General features: G+C 46.9%; 2 protein-coding genes across 2 annotated transcripts; both read right to left on the minus strand.

Annotated features, from left to right (window-relative positions):
* Nucleotides 1-4,734: 4,734 nt before the first annotated feature.
* LOC120961252 (uncharacterized) lies at nt 4,735-9,889 on the minus strand. Its single transcript, XM_049611033.1, has one exon. The coding sequence runs from the start codon at nt 9,760-9,762 to the stop codon at nt 4,735-4,737; it is 5,028 nt and encodes a 1,675-aa protein (XP_049466990.1). The 5' UTR covers nt 9,763-9,889.
* A 1,433-nt stretch (nt 9,890-11,322) lies between these two features.
* Nucleotides 11,323-15,928, minus strand: LOC125906670 (uncharacterized). The gene has a single exon (XM_049606507.1). The coding sequence runs from the start codon at nt 15,766-15,768 to the stop codon at nt 13,126-13,128; it is 2,643 nt and encodes an 880-aa protein (XP_049462464.1). The 5' UTR covers nt 15,769-15,928; the 3' UTR covers nt 11,323-13,125.
* Nucleotides 15,929-21,007: the final 5,079 nt, after the last annotated feature.

Below are 21,007 nucleotides of genomic sequence, written 5' to 3' on the forward strand. Positions count from 1 at the left end.
TATAGAGGAGCAAACGTCGACTCAGACCATTTCCTGGTTATGGTTAAGTTACGCCAGAAACTGTGCGTGGCCAACAAACTGCGCTATCAGCCCACCCCAAGGCTCAACACAGACCGGCTGAAACAAGCTGTTGTGACGAGGGACTTCGCAATCGCGCTTGGGGAAGCGCTGCCGGAGGACACCACTACCGAGGCGATGTCTCTCAATGACCACTGGCGCATGGTGGAGCAAGCCATCAGCGGCACGGCCGAGCGAACAATTGGCCGCGTTACCCATAACCAGAGGAAGGAATGGTTTGATGATGAGTGCAGGCGAGTACTCTCCGAGAAGAACGCCGCCCGGACCCGCATGCTCCAGCGCGAGACCCGGCAGAACGTGGAAGACTACAGACGACTGAGAAGGCAGCAGACCCTACTCTTCCAGGACAAGAGGCGCGGCTTCGAAGAGTCGGACGAGCAACTCATGCAGCAGCTATCCCAGTCGGGGGAAACTCGTAAGTTCTACAGGATGCTGAATGCGGCACGGAGCGGTTTTACTCCCATGACCGCTATATGCCGCAGTGAGGAGGGAGATATCCTGTCGGACGAGCGAGAGGTGATCGACAGATGGAAGTGCTACTTCGACAGACACCTGAACGGAGCAGATACCAGAGCAGACGCAGGAAGCAGAGGAGAGCAACCCTACGACAGCCAGCATGACAATGACGAAGTGCCCCCGCCATCTTTGGACGAAGTCATCAGCGCCATCAAACAGCTGAAATGTAACAAGTCAGCTGGCAGCGATGGTCTGGTGGCCGAACTGTTCAAGATGGGTCTGGAGAGGCTTGCCGTCATCATGCATCGGCTGATTGTTAGGATTTGGGATCAGGAAGAACTACCGGACGAGTGGAAACTGGGTGTCATACACCCAGTGTACAAAAAGGGCGACAGGCTGGACTGTGCTAACTTCCGGGCCATCACAGTCCTGAATGCTGCCTACAAGATCCTGTCCCGAATACTCTTCTGCAGACTTTCGCCTCTTGCTACAGATTTCGTCGGCAGCTATCAAGCTGGATTTGTTGGAGGCAAATCAACTACCGACCAAATCTTTACTCTACGGCAGATCCTCCAGAAATGCCGAGAGCACCAGATCCCTACGCACCACCTGTTCATCGACTTCAAGGCGGCCTACGATATCATAGATCGGACCGAACTATGGAACACCATGCAGCAGCACGGATTCCCTGGGAAGCTGGTACGACTGTTGCGGGCCACTATGGACGGGGTGCAGTGCAAGGTGAGAGTGACAAACATGCTGTCAGAAGCGTTCGAATCTCACCGGGGTCTGAGGCAAGGGGATGGACTCTCCTGTTTGCTGTTCAACATCGCTCTGGAAGGTGTCATGCGAAGCGCGGGCTTCGACATCCGGGGCACGATTTTCACCCGAACTCTCCAATTCCTTGGCTTCGCGGATGACATCGACATCATCGGGCGAACATCTGCGGCGGTGTGTGAGGCGTACACCCGACTGAAACGCGAAGCCGCTAGGATTGGATTGAGGATCAATGCGACGAAGACAAAGTACCTGCTTGCCGGGGGCTCTGACCGTGATAGAGCCCGACTCGGAAGCAGAGTATCAGTTGACGGCGACGATCTCGAGGTGGTAGAGGAGTTCTGCTACCTTGGCACGATCGTAACTTCGGACAACAACGTAAGCAGCGAAATCCGAAGGCGCATTGTTCAAGGAAATCGTGCCTACTACGGGCTCCACAAACTCCTGCGATCCAGAAGACTCCAACAATATACGAAATGCGCGATATATCGCACACTGATACGTCCGGTGGTCCTCTACGGGTACGAGTCCTGGACTTTACTGACGGAGGACGCCAATGCACTCGCCATTTTCGAACGGCGGGTGCTAAGGACTATCTTTGGCGGTGTGTGCGAGCACGGCGTGTGGAGAAGGAGGATGAACCACGAGCTAGCTGAGCTGTTTGGCGGTGCAGACATCCTGACGGTCATCAAAGCCGGAAGGATACGCTGGCTGGGGCACGTGATGAGGATGCCGGACTCATGCCCCACCAGGAAGGTGCTCGTCAGCGACCCGTTCGGCACGAGGCGTAGAGGAGCACAGCGAGCTCGCTGGCTGGATCAGGTAGAGTCGCACCTGTCGGAGATCGGATGCAACCGTGGTTGGAGGACTGCAGCCCAGGACCGAGTTTCCTGGAAACGAATTGGCGACCTGGCCATGTCTACGAGACGTGCTCATTGAGCAGGCCAAGAAGAAGAAGAAAGCTGTTTGACAAAAAACAGTCTCCGTTTGAGTCAGGTAATGCAAATGACCTTCGTTCAGTTCCATATATCAAACCAGAGACAAATCGAGTTCTCTAACACAAATCATAATAGAAAATGAGCATTTTTGATACTTTTTCTCAAGCAGTTGAGTCACATAATCGGCACTATAGTGTCACGTGCTTTGCCCTCTATCTTATTAATTACGGTCTGTTCGTAGACACTGAATATTTCTGGTGCCGCATTGTTTCTGAAGAGGTCTAGTGTTTTTTTAACTGTGGTTAACCAACCGATTAACTGTTTTTTGTTTCCGTCGAATCCGGGAATGACCCTAATTGGATCCGGGATACGAAAATAGTCAGCACTGCGACTCGAGGTCGTTGGCTGTTGTTGTTGTTGGAAGCGTTGTAAACTATCATTTTCCGCTTGGAGTGTGTTAACGCGTTCCTCTAACAAGCGCATAGATTCAATCAACGCGTGTATATTTTGTTCCATTTTCACTGGTATTTTCTTGTCCCTAGTGAATTTCAAAGAACGAACTTTTGGGAAAGGGGTATATTTTGGCATTCAATGATAAAAATTGTTTGTTGCCTACCGCCTTTTTATTATAAGAGTGGGGGAACTTATGCTTTAAGATGTAACTCACCTTTTTTATCCACGTGTCGGGAAATTAGGGTTTTCCGTTACCTGTCCTTTGCTTTGTCCTTCCTTTTCTTCCTTGGTCGCTCGTTGTCCACGGATTGGGTCAGCGATTGTCCTTCCTTTTCTTCTTTGGTCACTCGTTGTCCACGGGTTGGGTCAGCGATTGTCCTGCGTTGATTAGTTTACCCAGTAACGCTGGCTGGGGAGTCTTGCCGCTAGCTTTTGTTCGAATGTTCTCTTCCAATTCTAAATAGTTGAAACCAACCGTTCGTGCACTTGTTCTTACACTTTATGAAATAATGAAATTCACGCCCTTGAACACTTGTCACTGAACGTGAATTGGGCCTAACCGACTGCGCCAATTGTGTTCACGATAGCCCGGAGTAAGTTTTAAAAAATATTACTGGGGATCTTTATTTGCGAACTGCTAAACTAAGACTAAAGCTAACTTCTGGATTCGGTGGTATTTAGCTAGGCTGGTGTTTTCGGTGCTGCCAGGTTTGCCGGTCACGTTGTCGTCCACGTTTATGATGATCATGTTGCCTCGGTCCGTCTGAACATACGACACCACACCTGGTCGTGGGAACCTGCTTCCAGTGGAGTTCCCGTTGGAACCTGTCTCCCCTCGTGGAGTAACATCGATGGGTCGCTTGCGACCGTTTTCTTACTCAGCACCTGTATCATAGCGCGTAGCGCATGTATATATATATATATATATATATATATATATATATATATATATATATATATATATATATATATATATATATATATATGTAACATGTACAATGTACAAACCGCTCACGGTCTCGCGCCTTCGTCTGCCAGTCCGTTATCCCGGCCTTAATGGCGGACGCCTCCACGCCATCTTGCCACCTCAATTTGGGCCTACCACGCCTCCTCTGTTCTTGTGGACGGCCTAAAAAGACTTTACGGGCTGGGTCGTCCGTTTCCATGCGTATAACATGGCCAGCCCACCGGAGCCTGGCGAGCTTAATACACTGTACGACAGTGAGGTCGCCGTACATCTCGTATAGCTCGTCATTATATCGGCTCCTCCATTGTCCTTCCACACATACGGGGCCAAGTATCCTTCTGAGCATCTTCCTCTCGAACGCGGCTAAGAGGGTTTCGTCAGATTTGGACAGTGTCCATGTCTCAGAGGCGTATGTGAGTACTGGTACTATATAGGTACTATATAGTCCCAGCTTCGTCCGTCGCGAAAGGTTCTTTGAGGTGAACTGCTTTTTCAGGCTGTGAAATATATTCACTAATGTACTGGACTGTGATATTAACTTGCGTAAATTTGATGAGAATGAAAAGAGTGCACATTAATCGCCGGTCTGTTTGCAACTGTATATTCGTTTGTCCCATAGTTCATTACATAATTCATTACAAAGTTCATTCGTGTAGTTCGAGCAGTTCATTTCATGCAGTCCTAATTAGTCAAGTAGTTTTATCTATATCCTATGGTTTAGTTCCTTGTAATTCCTGCGTGTTTTCCTATTTGAATTCATATTTGAAATATTAATATTAACCCAAAATCCAACATTACCGGCCACCAAAGAAGGAACTTCTTTAAAATTCAAGACTAATTGAAAAATGAAAATTATAAACAAACTGCTAACCAAGCGTAAAGCGAACGCGTTGATTCTATAGAATATAGAATAGCTATAGCTTCCGTTCTGTATGTACGTGAGTGTGTATGTGTGTATGTACGGATTCTGTCCTGCTATCACTGACAAGTGTCAAACGTAAACAAGTGCGGAATAAAGTGTGGTGTGTGCAAAAAACAATGTAGTGTAGTTCAAGGCAGTTTACGTTACTCAGTGCCAGTGTCTCCTTTCTTCTCCAAATTGCTGAGTACGTCGGGGTTTGGTAGAATTGCCAAACGATTAGCTGCGCGTACGATTTGTTTTCCGGCAGCTGTGCGCAGTGTAACCACGCGAACGACTCCGTCCTTGCCTGGGTGAACTGCAACGATGCGACCCATCGGCCACGAGGTAGGATGCATGTTGTCTTCCTTGATGATCACAAGCTGGTTTTCTTGCAGTGACACCGATTGCCCGTTGCAATGTTTGGCTCGCGCTTGCAGTTGTTGCAGATACTCCGGATACCATCTAGCCCAAATGTTTTGCATGTGTTTCTGCGCCAACTGGTACTCTTTCAACCGATTGTTTGGTGTTCCGGTGTGATCGACGTCTGGTACCGCTTGCATATTAGAGCCGATGAGAAAGTGTCCCGGCGTCAACGGTTCTAAATCAGAAGGCTCATCTGATAAAGGAGTTAATGGTCGAGAATTCAAACACTGTTCCACTTGTGCCAGCAGGGTAAGCATATTCTCCTGTGTTATGCTTTTCGTTCCTATGGTTCTTATTATGTGTTTTTTAGCTGCCTTCACCGCTGCCTCCCATAAACCTCCGAAGTGTGGTGCCCGTGGAGGGATAAATTTCCATTGGATTTCGTTCGTCGCGCACCAATTGAAAATAGTACTACGATCGTTCTCATCGCATTTGAGCATTTTGTAAATGCGGTTCAGCTCGTGCGATGCTCCCTTAAATGTAGTGGCATTATCTGAGTGTAGCTCACTAATTTGTCCGCGACGTGCAACTAAACGGCGTAGTGCATTTAAAAATGATGTGGTGGTGAGATCGGCTACGAGTTCAATATGAACGGCTCTTGTAGAAAGGCATACAGATATCGCAATATATGCTTTGATTGGACTCTTGTTGCGTATGGTTGCCTTTAGGTATATTGGTCCACAATAGTCTACACCGCATACAGAAAAAGGCCTCGTTGGAGTGACTCTGGACGTTGGTAGATCAGCGATGCTTTGTTTGACGAAGGTAGGTTTAGCTTTAAAACAAGAGTGACAACTGTGGTAGACCGATTTGCACAAATTGCGACCTCCTATGAGCCAAAATCGTTGGCGTAGCGTTGTAAGAAGCATTTGAGGCCCGGTGTGTAACTTCTTTAGATGCAGTGAAACTGCCAGTAGTGCTGATAATGGATGCTTTGCAGATAATATAATGGGATGCTTAGTTGAATCTGCCAGCTGTGCGTTGCTTAGCCGGCCACCAATGCGTAGGATACCCTGACTATCGATGAACGGTGATAGCCATTTCAGTTTAGACTGTTTGGGGATCTCTTTGCTTTTTTGTAGACAATGTCTTTCTTCGGAAAACGAGTCTAATTGTGACAAATAGCACAATTTCAGTTCTGCCTGTGTGAGCTCATCGACCGTGAGTAGTGGAACGGATTTAGCATTTGGTTTAGTTTGCTGGCGGTGTTTTATGTTATGAATGAAGCGCAGGCAATATGCAACAACCCGTTGAAACTTGTGGTAAACCGAATACCGTGAAAACAATCCGTTGCGAAACTCGCAGATTGTTGATGTTGTTGCAATCCGTGATGCCAACCTCTCCTCTTCCGCGTTCCCTGACTCATTTAGTGATGGTGGATCTTGTGGCCATTCTTCCATGCCTCGCGATAACCAATGTGGCCCGTGCCACCAGCGCTCACATACTAATAGTTTTTCCGGCGTCAGACCGCGCGAAATATCGTCAGCTGGATTATCGATGCCAGGAACATGTTTCCAGCACTGTATGTTAGGTGTCTGTTGTATTTTAGCGACCCTGTTCGCTACGAATGGTTTCCATCGATTGGGGGCAGAGTTTAGCCAGTGTAGTACCGTCATAGAGTCCGTCCAGCAGATAGTAGTAGCAGAAATTTTTAGTGATTGTTGCACCTTCTGATGAAGGACTGTTGCCAATCGTGCTGCACACAATTCCAATCGAGCGATCGAATGTGAATTAGATAAAGCTACCACCTTTGATTTGGCTGTTAGCAATCGAACACTGACTCCCTTTATGCTTTCAGCACGAATATAGCAACAAGCACCATATGCTAATTGTGAAGCGTCTGCGAATATATGTATTTGCACGTTTGTAGCTGTGCATTGGGAAATATAACGTGGAATGCGTATATCACGGAGTGATTCCAAGGTTGAATGAAATTTTAACCATTCACGTTGTAGGGGCGATGGTAGCTCGCTATCCCAGTCAAATGACTTTCCATCCTTCTTTAGCGCCCATAGTTGTTGCATAAACATTTTCGCAATGATGATCGTAGGACCAAGCAAGCCGAGAGGGTCGAAAACTTTAGCAATATCGGATAAAACTAGCCTTTTGGTAATTATTGTTGTGATAGGAGGCATATCAATACGGAACCGAAACGTGTCTGCTGTTGGTTCCCAAACGATTCCAAGTGTGGATACATGGTTTGATTCTTGCCACTTATGCGTTGGTTGGATTGCTATGTCTTCGGCAGGAATGTTTACTAGTGCTTCTGACCGATTCGATGCCCATTTTTTTAGCGAGAATCCTGCAGATTCCAACATTTGTGAAATTTGTGTGCGCATTTCGATGGCTTCGTTAATGTCGTTTGATCCCGTTAACAAATCATCCACATAAAAATCATTTAACGCAGCGTTTATAGCTTGTGGGTATGTGTCGCTGTTATCGATAGCAACCTGCCGTAGAGTTCTAGTTGCCAAAAATGGAGCAGATGCTGTACCGTACGTGACTGTTTGTAGCTCGAAGGTGGATATTTCGTCTGTAGGGCTCTCTCTGTATCGGATACGTAGCAGGTTTCTATCGTCAGGGTGATGTAGAATCTGACGGTACATTTTCTCCACGTCAGCAGTCAGGGCGATGGCATGCAAACGGAACCGAAGAATGATGGAGAAAAGATCGTCCTGAACGACTGGACCGACCAACAGCTTGTCATTCAACGAATAGCCACTGGACGTCTTGCACGACGCGTCAAAAACAACCCGAACCTTCGTTGTTGTGCTCGACTCTTTTACCACGGCATGATGAGGAAGGTAATAATGTTGAGTCGAATCGTCTACCGGACCAGTAAGCCTCTTCATGTGACCCAAATGTTCGTATTGCTGCATGAATTTTACATATTCGTCTCTCATTGTAGGATTATTCATCAAACGGCGTTCCATACAACGGAGTCTACGATCGGCTGTTGCTTTAGATTCCCCTAAAACGACATTTGGATTAGGATTAAAAGGGAAACTAACAACATACCTTCCCGCTGAATTGCGAACGGTTGTCGATGAGTAGTGTTTTTCGCAGGCATCCTCTTCGACCGATAGCACAGGATCCTCGGCTATGGTTTCGCTTTCCCAAAAGCGCTGCATAATTTCCTCCAAGGGGATGTCGTGTGTTGCGAGATGGCACACCCGCGGGCCAGTTGATGAGTGCTGTGTGTTGCCGGATACCACCCAGCCGAAGTGCGTCTTCACCAGCCACGGTTTGCCTCTGCCAATAGAGCGCTTGCGACCGGTGTGAAGCTCCCAGAAAGCATCGCCTCCGATGACGATGTCGATATGCCCAGGCAAATTAAAGTTGGTGTCAGCTAATGCCACGTCCGGCATTTTCCACGATGAGATGTCCGTAGGTGAAGTGGGAATGTGAGCTGATAGCGTTTCCAACACCAGAAAAGCCATCTCCGTAGCAAAGGATTGAGTTTTCGACTGCACCGTTGCGACGATCGAACCCTTCACTTGCTGTACTGCATTTCCAATGCCCGATACAGCGACGTTAACCTTGTTGCGACTGGTCAACAATTTTCGAGCGAATTCATCGGATATGAAATTCGACATGGAACCGGAGTCGAGTAAGGCCCTTGCCTCGAAGAGATTGCCGTAATCGTCCTTGACCTGGACGTTTGCTGTTTCCAAAAACACTTTGTCGTCGTCGGAATGTGCTGCCATTGTGACCGTTCTAGGTGGCGTGTGATGCAGGAGAGCGTGATGGCGTTCACGACACGTACGACACGAATAGTCAGATTTGCACGCTCTGACTTGATGTGTGCTGCTTAGACAGTTCCAGCACAACCGCTTCGATGAGACGACGTCCCGGCGGTGCTGAACCTCCTTGCCGATAAAAACTGGACAGCTGCGTAATGGGTGAGCTTCTGCGCACTCTAATGGACACTTGGGCTGCTGAATCGAACCAGATGAAACAGCAGGAGTAGGGCACGATGCAGCTGCATTTGCGACGAACCTCCGTTGCACTGCGTGACGATGAATGCCGGCCACCTTAGTTCCACTAGCGCTCTGCTCACTCACAAAATTGTTGGTCGATTTGAGGATCTGGATTCGATCTTGCACGAACGCAATTACATCTTTGTATGCATCCTTGGTGAAGTGTACGGAGTGTTTTTCCCAAGCCAATAGCGTTTCACGATCCAGTTTCATAAGCAGCATGTTCGATAGTGGTGTGTCCCATGAATCAACCGGTTCCTTGAGCTTCACCAGTCCGTTGACGAAACGGGTGAACTCATCCACCAAGTGGGTTAGCTTGTCCACGCACACCGATTGCACTCCGGGAAGATAGTGCAATTTACGATAATACTCACGTATTAGCAGACGAGAATTATCGTACCGTTTTAAAAGTGCTGCCCACGTCACTGAATAATTGTCTGCCGTTAGAGGTGTGTGTTCGAAGGGTAAGGCTGCATCCCCCTTGAGCGAAGAAAGCAAGTATTGCAGTTTGGCGATAGACGGTAGCTCAGCAGATGCGTCGATCATGGCTATGAACCGATCACGGAACGAAAGCCATTTTGTGTGGTCTCCATCGAACGTTGGCAGCTCAATTTTTGGCAGGCGTAGGTTTGGCGCGTGAGGTCGACCAAACGCAAGCGTAGATGATGCCAAACCTGTCGTCTCGTTAAGGGAACCTTCTTCCTTCGGTTGATGCTCTCGAAGAAAAGATTTCAGCTTGCGGCAGCGTTCCTCGATGTCGATCCTTTCCATGATGCAAGCTTCGATCATTGTGTCACTGTCGTCGAGCTCTTCCAGTTTGGAAACCGCGGCGAAGAACCCTTCTTTATGCTTCTCCAAATCCTCTAACGCCTCTGGAATCTGCTTGGCATCATCGGTAGAGTATTCTGGCTGGAACCGTTCCAGCGACTTTATATTTTACACGGCGATCCTCTTCTTCAGCTGCTCTGGCTTGATTTTCTTTTCCATTTTTTCCATTTTCCGGAACTCAGATATCACACACAAACACGATGGCGCGAAATTCGAATGATGGCGCGAAAACGACCGTTGCCCTTGATGCGGGGCGAGATGCGATGGCGGGAATGTCACGTAATGACTTGCACTCTTGAAGCCGTAAAAACCGTTGTTCACTCTTGATGCGGAATGAACGAATTTACACTCACTAAATCACGGATCCGGTTCGAAGGACCAAAAATGTGAAATATATTCACTAATGTACTGGACTGTGATATTAACTTGCGTAAATTTGATGAGAATGAAAAGAGTGCACATTAATCGCCGGTCTGTTTGCAACTGTATATTCGTTTGTCCCATAGTTCATTACATAATTCATTACAAAGTTCATTCGTGTAGTTCGAGCAGTTCATTTCATGCAGTCCTAATTAGTCAAGTAGTTTTATCTATATCCTATGGTTTAGTTCCTTGTAATTCCTGCGTGTTTTCCTATTTGAATTCATATTTGAAATATTAATATTAACCCAAAATCCAACATTACCGGCCACCAAAGAAGGAACTTCTTTAAAATTCAAGACTAATTGAAAAATGAAAATTATAAACAAACTGCTAACCAAGCGTAAAGCGAACGCGTTGATTCTATAGAATATAGAATAGCTATAGCTTCCGTTCTGTATGTACGTGAGTGTGTATGTGTGTATGTACGGATTCTGTCCTGCTATCACTGACAAGTGTCAAATGTAAACAAGTGCGGAATAAAGTGTGGTGTGTGCAAAAAACAATGTAGTGTAGTTCAAGGCAGTTTACGTTACTCAGTGCCAGTGTCTCCTTTCTTCTCCAAATTGCTGAGTACGTCGGGGTTTGGTAGAATTGCCAAACGATTAGCTGCGCGTACGATTTGTTTTCCGGCAGCTGTGCGCAGTGTAACCACGCGAACGACTCCGTCCTTGCCTGGGTGAACTGCAACGATGCGACCCATCGGCCACGAGGTAGGATGCATGTTGTCTTCCTTGATGATCACAAGCTGGTTTTCTTGCAGTGACACCGATTGCCCGTTGCAATGTTTGGCTCGCGCTTGCAGTTGTTGCAGATACTCCGGATACCATCTAGCCCAAATGTTTTGCATGTGTTTCTGCACCAACTGGTACTCCTTCAACCGATTGTTTGGTGTTCCGGTGTGATCGACGTCTGGTACCGCTTGCATATTAGAGCCGATGAGAAAGTGTCTCGGCGTCAACGGTTCTAAATCAGAAGGCTCATCTGATAAAGGAGTTAATGGTCGAGAATTCAAACACTGTTCCACTTGTGCCAGCAGGGTAAGCATATTCTCCTGTGTTATGCTTTTCGTTCCTATGGTTCTTATTATGTGTTTTTTAGCTGCCTTCACCGCTGCCTCCCATAAACCTCCGAAGTGTGGTGCCCGTGGAGGGATAAATTTCCATTGGATTTCGTTCGTCGCGCACCAATTGAAAATAGTACTACGATCGTTCTCATCGCATTTGAGCATTTTGTAAATGCGGTTCAGCTCGTGCGATGCTCCCTTAAATGTAGTGGCATTATCTGAGTGTAGCTCACTAATTTGTCCGCGACGTGCAACTAAACGGCGTAGTGCATTTAAAAATGATGTGGTGGTGAGATCGGCTACGAGTTCAATATGAACGGCTCTTGTAGAAAGGCATACAGATATCGCAATATATGCTTTGATTGGACTCTTGTTGCGTATGGTTGCCTTTAGGTATATTGGTCCACAATAGTCTACACCGCATACAGAAAAAGGACTCGTTGGAGTGACTCTGGACGTTGGTAGATCAGCGATGCTTTGTTTGACGAAGGTAGGTTTAGCTTTAAAACAAGAGTGACAACTGTGGTAGACCGATTTGCACAAATTGCGACCTCCTATGAGCCAAAATCGTTGGCGTAGCGTTGTAAGAAGCATTTGAGGCCCGGTGTGTAACTTCTTTAGATGCAGTGAAACTGCCAGTAGTGCTGATAATGGATGCTTTGCAGATAATCTAATGGGATGCTTAGTTGAATCTGCCAGCTGTGCGTTGCTTAGCCGGCCACCAATGCGTAGGATACCCTGACTATCGATGAACGGTGATAGCCATTTCAGTTTAGACTGTTTGGGGATCTCTTTGCTTTTTTGTAGACAATGTCTTTCTTCGGAAAACGAGTCTAATTGTGACAAATAGCACAATTTCAGTTCTGCCTGTGTGAGCTCATCGACCGTGAGTAGTGGAACGGATTTAGCATTTGGTTTAGTTTGCTGGCGGTGTTTTATGTTATGAATGAAGCGCAGGCAATATGCAACAACCCGTTGAAACTTGTGGTAAACCGAATACCGTGAAAACAATCCGTTGCGAAACTCGCAGATTGTTGATGTTGTTGCAATCCGTGATGCCAACCTCTCCTCTTCCGCGTTCCCTGACTCATTTAGTGATGGTGGATCTTGTGGCCATTCTTCCATGCCTCGCGATAACCAATGTGGCCCGTGCCACCAGCGCTCACATACTAATAGTTTTTCCGGCGTCAGACCGCGCGAAATATCGTCAGCTGGATTATCGATGCCAGGAACATGTTTCCAGCACTGTATGTTAGGTGTCTGTTGTATTTTAGCGACCCTGTTCGCTACGAATGGTTTCCATCGATTGGGGGCAGAGTTTAGCCAGTGTAGTACCGTCATAGAGTCCGTCCAGCAGATAGTAGTAGCAGAAATTTTTAGTGATTGTTGCACCTTCTGATGAAGGACTGTTGCCAATCGTGCTGCACACAATTCCAATCGAGCGATCGAATGTGAATTAGATAAAGCTACCACCTTTGATTTGGCTGTTAGCAATCGAACACTGACTCCCTTTATGCTTTCAGCACGAATATAGCAACAAGCACCATATGCTAATTGTGAAGCGTCTGCGAATATATGTATTTGCACGTTTGTAGCTGTGCATTGGGAAATATAACGTGGAATGCGTATATCACGGAGTGATTCCAAGGTTGAATGAAATTTTAACCATAAACGTTGTAGGGGCGATGGTAGCTCGCTATCCCAGTCAAATGACTTTCCATCCTTCTTTAGCGCCCATAGTTGTTGCATAAACATTTTCGCAATGATGATCGTAGGACCAAGCAAGCCGAGAGGGTCGAAAACTTTAGCAATATCGGATAAAACTAGCCTTTTGGTAATTATTGTTGTGATAGGAGGCATATCAATACGGAACCGAAACGTGTCTGCTGTTGGTTCCCAAACGATTCCAAGTGTGGATACATGGTTTGATTCTTGCCACTGATTGCTATGTCTTCGGCAGGAATGTTTACTAGTGCTTCTGACCGATTCGATGCCCATTTTTTTAGCGAGAATCCTGCAGATTCCAACATTTGTGAAATTTGTGTGCGCATTTCGATGGCTTCGTTAATGTCGTTTGATCCCGTTAACAAATCATCCACATAAAAATCATTTAACGCAGCGTTTATAGCTTGTGGGTATGTGTCGCTGTTATCGATAGCAACCTGCCGTAGAGTTCTAGTTGCCAAAAATGGAGCAGATGCTGTACCGTACGTGACTGTTTGTAGCTCGAAGGTGGATATTTCGTCTGTAGGGCTCTCTCTGTATCGGATACGTAGCAGGTTTCTATCGTCAGGGTGATGTAGAATCTGACGGTACATTTTCTCCACGTCAGCAGTCAGGGCGATGGCATGCAAACGGAACCGAAGAATGATGGAGAAAAGATCGTCCTGAACGACTGGACCGACCAACAGCTTGTCATTCAACGAATAGCCACTGGACGTCTTGCACGACGCGTCAAAAACAACCCGAACCTTCGTTGTTGTGCTCGACTCTTTTACCACGGCATGATGAGGAAGGTAATAATGTTGAGTCGAATCGTCTACCGGACCAGTAAGCCTCTTCATGTGACCCAAATGTTCGTATTGCTGCATGAATTTTACATATTCGTCTCTCATTGTAGGATTATTCATCAAACGGCGTTCCATACAACGGAGTCTACGATCGGCTGTTGCTTTAGATTCCCCTAAAACGACATTTGGATTAGGATTAAAAGGGAAACTAACAACATACCTTCCCGCTGAATTGCGAACGGTTGTCGATGAGTAGTGTTTTTCGCAGGCATCCTCTTCGACCGATAGCACAGGATCCTCGGCTATGGTTTCGCTTTCCCAAAAGCGCTGCATAATTTCCTCCAAGGGGATGTCGTGTGTTGCGAGATGGCACACCCGCGGGCCAGTTGATGAGTGCTGTGTGTTGCCGGATACCACCCAGCCGAAGTGCGTCTTCACCAGCCACGGTTTGCCTCTGCCAATAGAGCGCTTGCGACCGGTGTGAAGCTCCCAGAAAGCATCGCCTCCGATGACGATGTCGATATGCCCAGGCAAATTAAAGTTGGTGTCAGCTAATGCCACGTCCGGCATTTTCCACGATGAGATGTCCGTAGGTGAAGTGGGAATGTGAGCTGATGGCGTTTCCAACACCAGAAAAGCCATCTCCGTAGCAAAGGATTGAGTTTTCGACTGCACCGTTGCGACGATCGAACCCTTCACTTGCTGTACTGCATTTCCAATGCCCGATACAGCGACGTTAACCTTGTTGCGACTGGTCAACAATTTTCGAGCGAATTCATCGGATATGAAATTCGACATGGAACCGGAGTCGAGTAAGGCCCTTGCCTCGAAGAGATTGCCGTAATCGTCCTTGACCTGGACGTTTGCTGTTTCCAAAAACACTTTGTCGTCGTCGGAATGTGCTGCCATTGTGACCGTTCTAGGTGGCGTGTGATGCAGGAGAGCGTGATGGCGTTCACGACACGTACGACACGAATAGTCAGATTTGCACGCTCTGACTTGATGTGTGCTGCTTAGACAGTTCCAGCACAACCGCTTCGATGAGACGACGTCCCGGCGGTGCTGAACCTCCTTGCCGATAAAAACTGGACAGCTGCGTAATGGGTGAGCTTCTGCGCACTCTAATGGACACTTGGGCTGCTGAATCGAACCAGATGAAACAGCAGGAGTAGGGCACGATGCAGCTGCATTTGCGACGAACCTCCGTTGCACTGCGTGACGATGAATGCCGGCCACCTTAGTTCCACTAGCGCTCTGCTCACTCACAAAATTGTTGGTCGATTTGAGGATCTGGATTCGATCTTGCACGAACGCAATTACATCTTTGTATGCATCCTTGGTGAAGTGTACGGAGTGTTTTTCCCAAGCCAATAGCGTTTCACGATCCAGTTTCATAAGCAGCATGTTCGATAGTGGTGTGTCCCATGAATCAACCGGTTCCTTGAGCTTCACCAGTCCGTTGACGAAACGGGTGAACTCATCCACCAAGTGGGTTAGCTTGTCCACGCACACCGATTGCACTCCGGGAAGATAGTGCAATTTACGATAATACTCACGTATTAGCAGACGAGAATTATCGTACCGTTTTAAAAGTGCTGCCCACGTCACTGAATAATTGTCTGCCGTTAGAGGTGTGTGTTCGAAGGGTAAGGCTGCATCCCCCTTGAGCGAAGAAAGCAAGTATTGCAGTTTGGCGATAGACGGTAGCTCAGCAGATGCGTCGATCATGGCTATGAACCGATCACGGAACGAAAGCCATTTTGTGTGGTCTCCATCGAACGTTGGCAGCTCAATTTTTGGCAGGCGTAGGTTTGGCGCGTGAGGTCGACCAAACGCAAGCGTAGATGATGCCAAACCTGTCGTCTCGTTAAGGGAACCTTCTTCCTTCGGTTGATGCTCTCGAAGAAAAGATTTCAGCTTGCGGCAGCGTTCCTCGATGTCGATCCTTTCCATGATGCAAGCTTCGATCATTGTGTCACTGTCGTCGAGCTCTTCCAGTTTGGAAACCGCGGCGAAGAACCCTTCTTTATGCTTCTCCAAATCCTCTAACGCCTCTGGAATCTGCTTGGCATCATCGGTAGAGTATTCTGGCTGGAACCGTTCCAGCGACTTTATATTTTACACGGCGATCCTCTTCTTCAGCTGCTCTGGCTTGATTTTCTTTTCCATTTTTTCCATTTTCCGGAACTCAGATATCACACACAAACACGATGGCGCGAAATTCGAATGATGGCGCGAAAACGACCGTTGCCCTTGATGCGGGGCGAAATGCGATGGCGGGAATGTCACGTAATGACTTGCACTCTTGAAGCCGTAAAAACCGTTGTTCACTCTTGATGCGGAATGAACGAATTTACACTCACTAAATCACGGATCCGGTTCGAAGGACCAAAAATGTGAAATATATTCACTAATGTACTGGACTGTGATATTAACTTGCGTAAATTTGATGAGAATGAAAAGAGTGCACATTAATCGCCGGTCTGTTTGCAACTGTATATTCGTTTGTCCCATAGTTCATTACATAATTCATTACAAAGTTCATTCGTGTAGTTCGAGCAGTTCATTTCATGCAGTCCTAATTAGTCAAGTAGTTTTATCTATATCCTATGGTTTAGTTCCTTGTAATTCCTGCGTGTTTTCCTATTTGAATTCATATTTGAAATATTAATATTAACCCAAAATCCAACATTACCGGCCACCAAAGAAGGAACTTCTTTAAAATTCAAGACTAATTGAAAAATGAAAATTATAAACAAACTGCTAACCAAGCGTAAAGCGAACGCGTTGATTCTATAGAATATAGAATAGCTATAGCTTCCGTTCTGTATGTACGTGAGTGTGTATGTGTGTATGTACGGATTCTGTCCTGCTATCACTGACAAGTGTCAAACGTAAACAAGTGCGGAATAAAGTGTGGTGTGTGCAAAAAACAATGTAGTGTAGTTCAAGGCAGTTTACGTTACTCAGTGCCAGTGTCTCCTTTCTTCTCCAAATTGCTGAGTACGTCGGGGTTTGGTAGAATTGCCAAACGATTAGCTGCGCGTACGATTTGTTTTCCGGCAGCTGTGCGCAGTGTAACCACGCGAACGACTCCGTCCTTGCCTGGGTGAACTGCAACGATGCGACCCATCGGCCACGAGGTAGGATGCATGTTGTCTTCCTTGATGATCACAAGCTGGTTTTCTTGCAGTGACACCGATTGCCCGTTGCAATGTTTGGCTCGCGCTTGCAGTTGTTGCAGATACTCCGGATACCATCTAGCCCAAATGTTTTGCATGTGTTTCTGCACCAACTGGTACTCCTTCAACCGATTGTTTGGTGTTCCGGTGTGATCGACGTCTGGTACCGCTTGCATATTAGAGCCGATGAGAAAGTGTCTCGGCGTCAACGGTTCTAAATCAGAAGGCTCATCTGATAAAGGAGTTAATGGTCGAGAATTCAAACACTGTTCCACTTGTGCCAGCAGGGTAAGCATATTCTCCTGTGTTATGCTTTTCGTTCCTATGGTTCTTATTATGTGTTTTTTAGCTGCCTTCACCGCTGCCTCCCATAAACCTCCGAAGTGTGGTGCCCGTGGAGGGATAAATTTCCATTGGATTTCGTTCGTCGCGCACCAATTGAAAATAGTACTACGATCGTTCTCATCGCATTTGAGCATTTTGTAAATGCGGTTCAGCTCGTGCGATGCTCCCTTAAATGTAGTGGCATTATCTGAGTGTAGCTCACTAATTTGTCCGCGACGTGCAACTAAACGGCGTAGTGCATTTAAAAATGATGTGGTGGTGAGATCGGCTACGAGTTCAATATGAACGGCTCTTGTAGAAAGGCATACAGATATCGCAATATATGCTTTGATTGGACTCTTGTTGCGTATGGTTGCCTTTAGGTATATTGGTCCACAATAGTCTACACCGCATACAGAAAAAGGACTCGTTGGAGTGACTCTGGACGTTGGTAGATCAGCGATGCTTTGTTTGACGAAGGTAGGTTTAGCTTTAAAACAAGAGTGACAACTGTGGTAGACCGATTTGCACAAATTGCGACCTCCTATGAGCCAAAATCGTTGGCGTAGCGTTGTAAGAAGCATTTGAGGCCCGGTGTGTAACTTCTTTAGATGCAGTGAAACTGCCAGTAGTGCTGATAATGGATGCTTTGCAGATAATCTAATGGGATGCTTAGTTGAATCTGCCAGCTGTGCGTTGCTTAGCCGGCCACCAATGCGTAGGATACCCTGACTATCGATGAACGGTGATAGCCATTTCAGTTTAGACTGTTTGGGGATCTCTTTGCTTTTTTGTAGACAATGTCTTTCTTCGGAAAACGAGTCTAATTGTGACAAATAGCACAATTTCAGTTCTGCCTGTGTGAGCTCATCGACCGTGAGTAGTGGAACGGATTTAGCATTTGGTTTAGTTTGCTGGCGGTGTTTTATGTTATGAATGAAGCGCAGGCAATATGCAACAACCCGTTGAAACTTGTGGTAAACCGAATACCGTGAAAACAATCCGTTGCGAAACTCGCAGATTGTTGATGTTGTTGCAATCCGTGATGCCAACCTCTCCTCTTCCGCGTTCCCTGACTCATTTAGTGATGGTGGATCTTGTGGCCATTCTTCCATGCCTCGCGATAACCAATGTGGCCCGTGCCACCAGCGCTCACATACTAATAGTTTTTCCGGCGTCAGACCGCGCGAAATATCGTCAGCTGGATTATCGATGCCAGGAACATGTTTCCAGCACTGTATGTTAGGTGTCTGTTGTATTTTAGCGACCCTGTTCGCTACGAATGGTTTCCATCGATTGGGGGCAGAGTTTAGCCAGTGTAGTACCGTCATAGAGTCCGTCCAGCAGATAGTAGTAGCAGAAATTTTTAGTGATTGTTGCACCTTCTGATGAAGGACTGTTGCCAATCGTGCTGCACACAATTCCAATCGAGCGATCGAATGTGAATTAGATAAAGCTACCACCTTTGATTTGGCTGTTAGCAATCGAACACTGACTCCCTTTATGCTTTCAGCACGAATATAGCAACAAGCACCATATGCTAATTGTGAAGCGTCTGCGAATATATGTATTTGCACGTTTGTAGCTGTGCATTGGGAAATATAACGTGGAATGCGTATATCACGGAGTGATTCCAAGGTTGAATGAAATTTTAACCATTCACGTTGTAGGGGCGATGGTAGCTCGCTATCCCAGTCAAATGACTTTCCATCCTTCTTTAGCGCCCATAGTTGTTGCATAAACATTTTCGCAATGATGATCGTAGGACCAAGCAAGCCGAGAGGGTCGAAAACTTTAGCAATATCGGATAAAACTAGCCTTTTGGTAATTATTGTTGTGATAGGAGGCATATCAATACGGAACCGAAACGTGTCTGCTGTTGGTTCCCAAACGATTCCAAGTGTGGATACATGGTTTGATTCTTGCCACTCATGCGTTGGTTGGATTGCTATGTCTTCGGCAGGAATGTTTACTAGTGCTTCTGACCGATTCGATGCCCATTTTTTTAGCGAGAATCCTGCAGATTCCAACATTTGTGAAATTTGTGTGCGCATTTCGATGGCTTCGTTAATGTCGTTTGATCCCGTTAACAAATCATCCACATAAAAATCATTTAACGCAGCGTTTATAGCTTGTGGGTATGTGTCGCTGTTATCGATAGCAACCTGCCGTAGAGTTCTAGTTGCCAAAAATGGAGCAGATGCTGTACCGTACGTGACTGTTTGTAGCTCGAAGGTGGATATTTCGTCTGTAGGGCTCTCTCTGTATCGGATACGTAGCAGGTTTCTATCGTCAGGGTGATGTAGAATCTGACGGTACATTTTCTCCACGTCAGCAGTCAGGGCGATGGCATGCAAACGGAACCGAAGAATGATGGAGAAAAGATCGTCCTGAACGACTGGACCGACCAACAGCTTGTCATTCAACGAATAGCCACTGGACGTCTAGCACGACGCGTCAAAAACAACCCGAACCTTCGTTGTTGTGCTCGACTCTTTTACCACGGCATGATGAGGAAGGTAATAATGTTGAGTCGAATCGTCTACCGGACCAGTAAGCCTCTTCATGTGACCCAAATGTTCGTATTGCTGCATGAATTTTACATATTCGTCTCTCATTGTAGGATTATTCACCAAACGGCGTTCCATACAACGGAGTCTACGATCGGCTGTTGCTTTAGATTCCCCTAAAACGACATTTGGATTAGGATTAAAAGGGAAACTAACAACATACCTTCCCGCTGAATTGCGAACGGTTGTCGATGAGTAGTGTTTTTCGCAGGCATCCTCTTCGACCGATAGCACAGGATCCTCGGCTATGGTTTCGCTTTCCCAAAAGCGCTGCATAATTTCCTCCAAGGGGATGTCGTGTGTTGCGAGATGGCACACCCGCGGGCCAGTTGATGAGTGCTGTGTGTTGCCGGATACCACCCAGCCGAAGTGCGTCTTCACCAGCCACGGTTTGCCTCTGCCAATAGAGCGCTTGCGACCGGTGTGAAGCTCCCAGAAAGCATCGCCTCCGATGACGATGTCGATATGCCCAGGCAAATTAAAGTTGGTGTCAGCTAATGCCACGTCCGGCATTTTCCACGATGAGATGTCCGTAGGTCCCACTTCACCTATGTGAGCTGATGGCGTTTCCAACACCAGAAAAGCCATCTCCGTAGCAAAGGATTGAGTTTTCGACTGCACCGTTGCGACGATCGAACCCTTCACTTGCTGTACTGCATTTCCAATGCCCGATACAGCGACGTTAACCTTGTTGCGACTGGTCAACAATTATCGAGCGAATTCATCGGATATGAAATTCGACATGGAACCGGAGTCGAGTAAGGCCCTTGCCTCGAAGAGATTGCCGTAATCGTCCTTGCCCTGGACGTTTGCTGTTTCCAAAAACACTTTGTCGTCGTCGGAATGTGCTGCCATTGTGACCGTTCTAGGTGACGTGTGATGCAGGAGAGTGTGATGGCGTTCACGACACGTACGACACGAATAGTCAGATTTGCACGCTCTGACTTGATGTGTGCTGCTTAGACAGTTCCAGCACAACCGCTTCGATGAGACGACGTCCCGGCGGTGCTGAACCTCCTTGCCGATAAAAACTGGCCAGCTGCGTAATGGGTGAGCTTCTGCGCACTCTAATGGACACTTGGGCTGCTGAATCGAACCAGATGAAACAGCAGGAGTAGGGCACGATGCAGCTGC

The sequence above is a fragment of the Anopheles coluzzii genome, chromosome 2, assembly GCF_943734685.1.
Source record: "Anopheles coluzzii chromosome 2, AcolN3, whole genome shotgun sequence".
Lineage (NCBI taxonomy): Eukaryota > Metazoa > Arthropoda > Insecta > Diptera > Culicidae > Anopheles > Anopheles coluzzii.

Bases quoted from the DNA above. Each gene is read 5' to 3' on its own strand.
- LOC120961252 (XM_049611033.1), bottom strand. From the start codon at position 9,762: ATGATCGAAGCTTGCATCATGGAAAGGATCGACATCGAGGAACGCTGC.
- LOC125906670 (XM_049606507.1), bottom strand. From the start codon at position 15,768: ATGATCGAAGCTTGCATCATGGAAAGGATCGACATCGAGGAACGCTGC.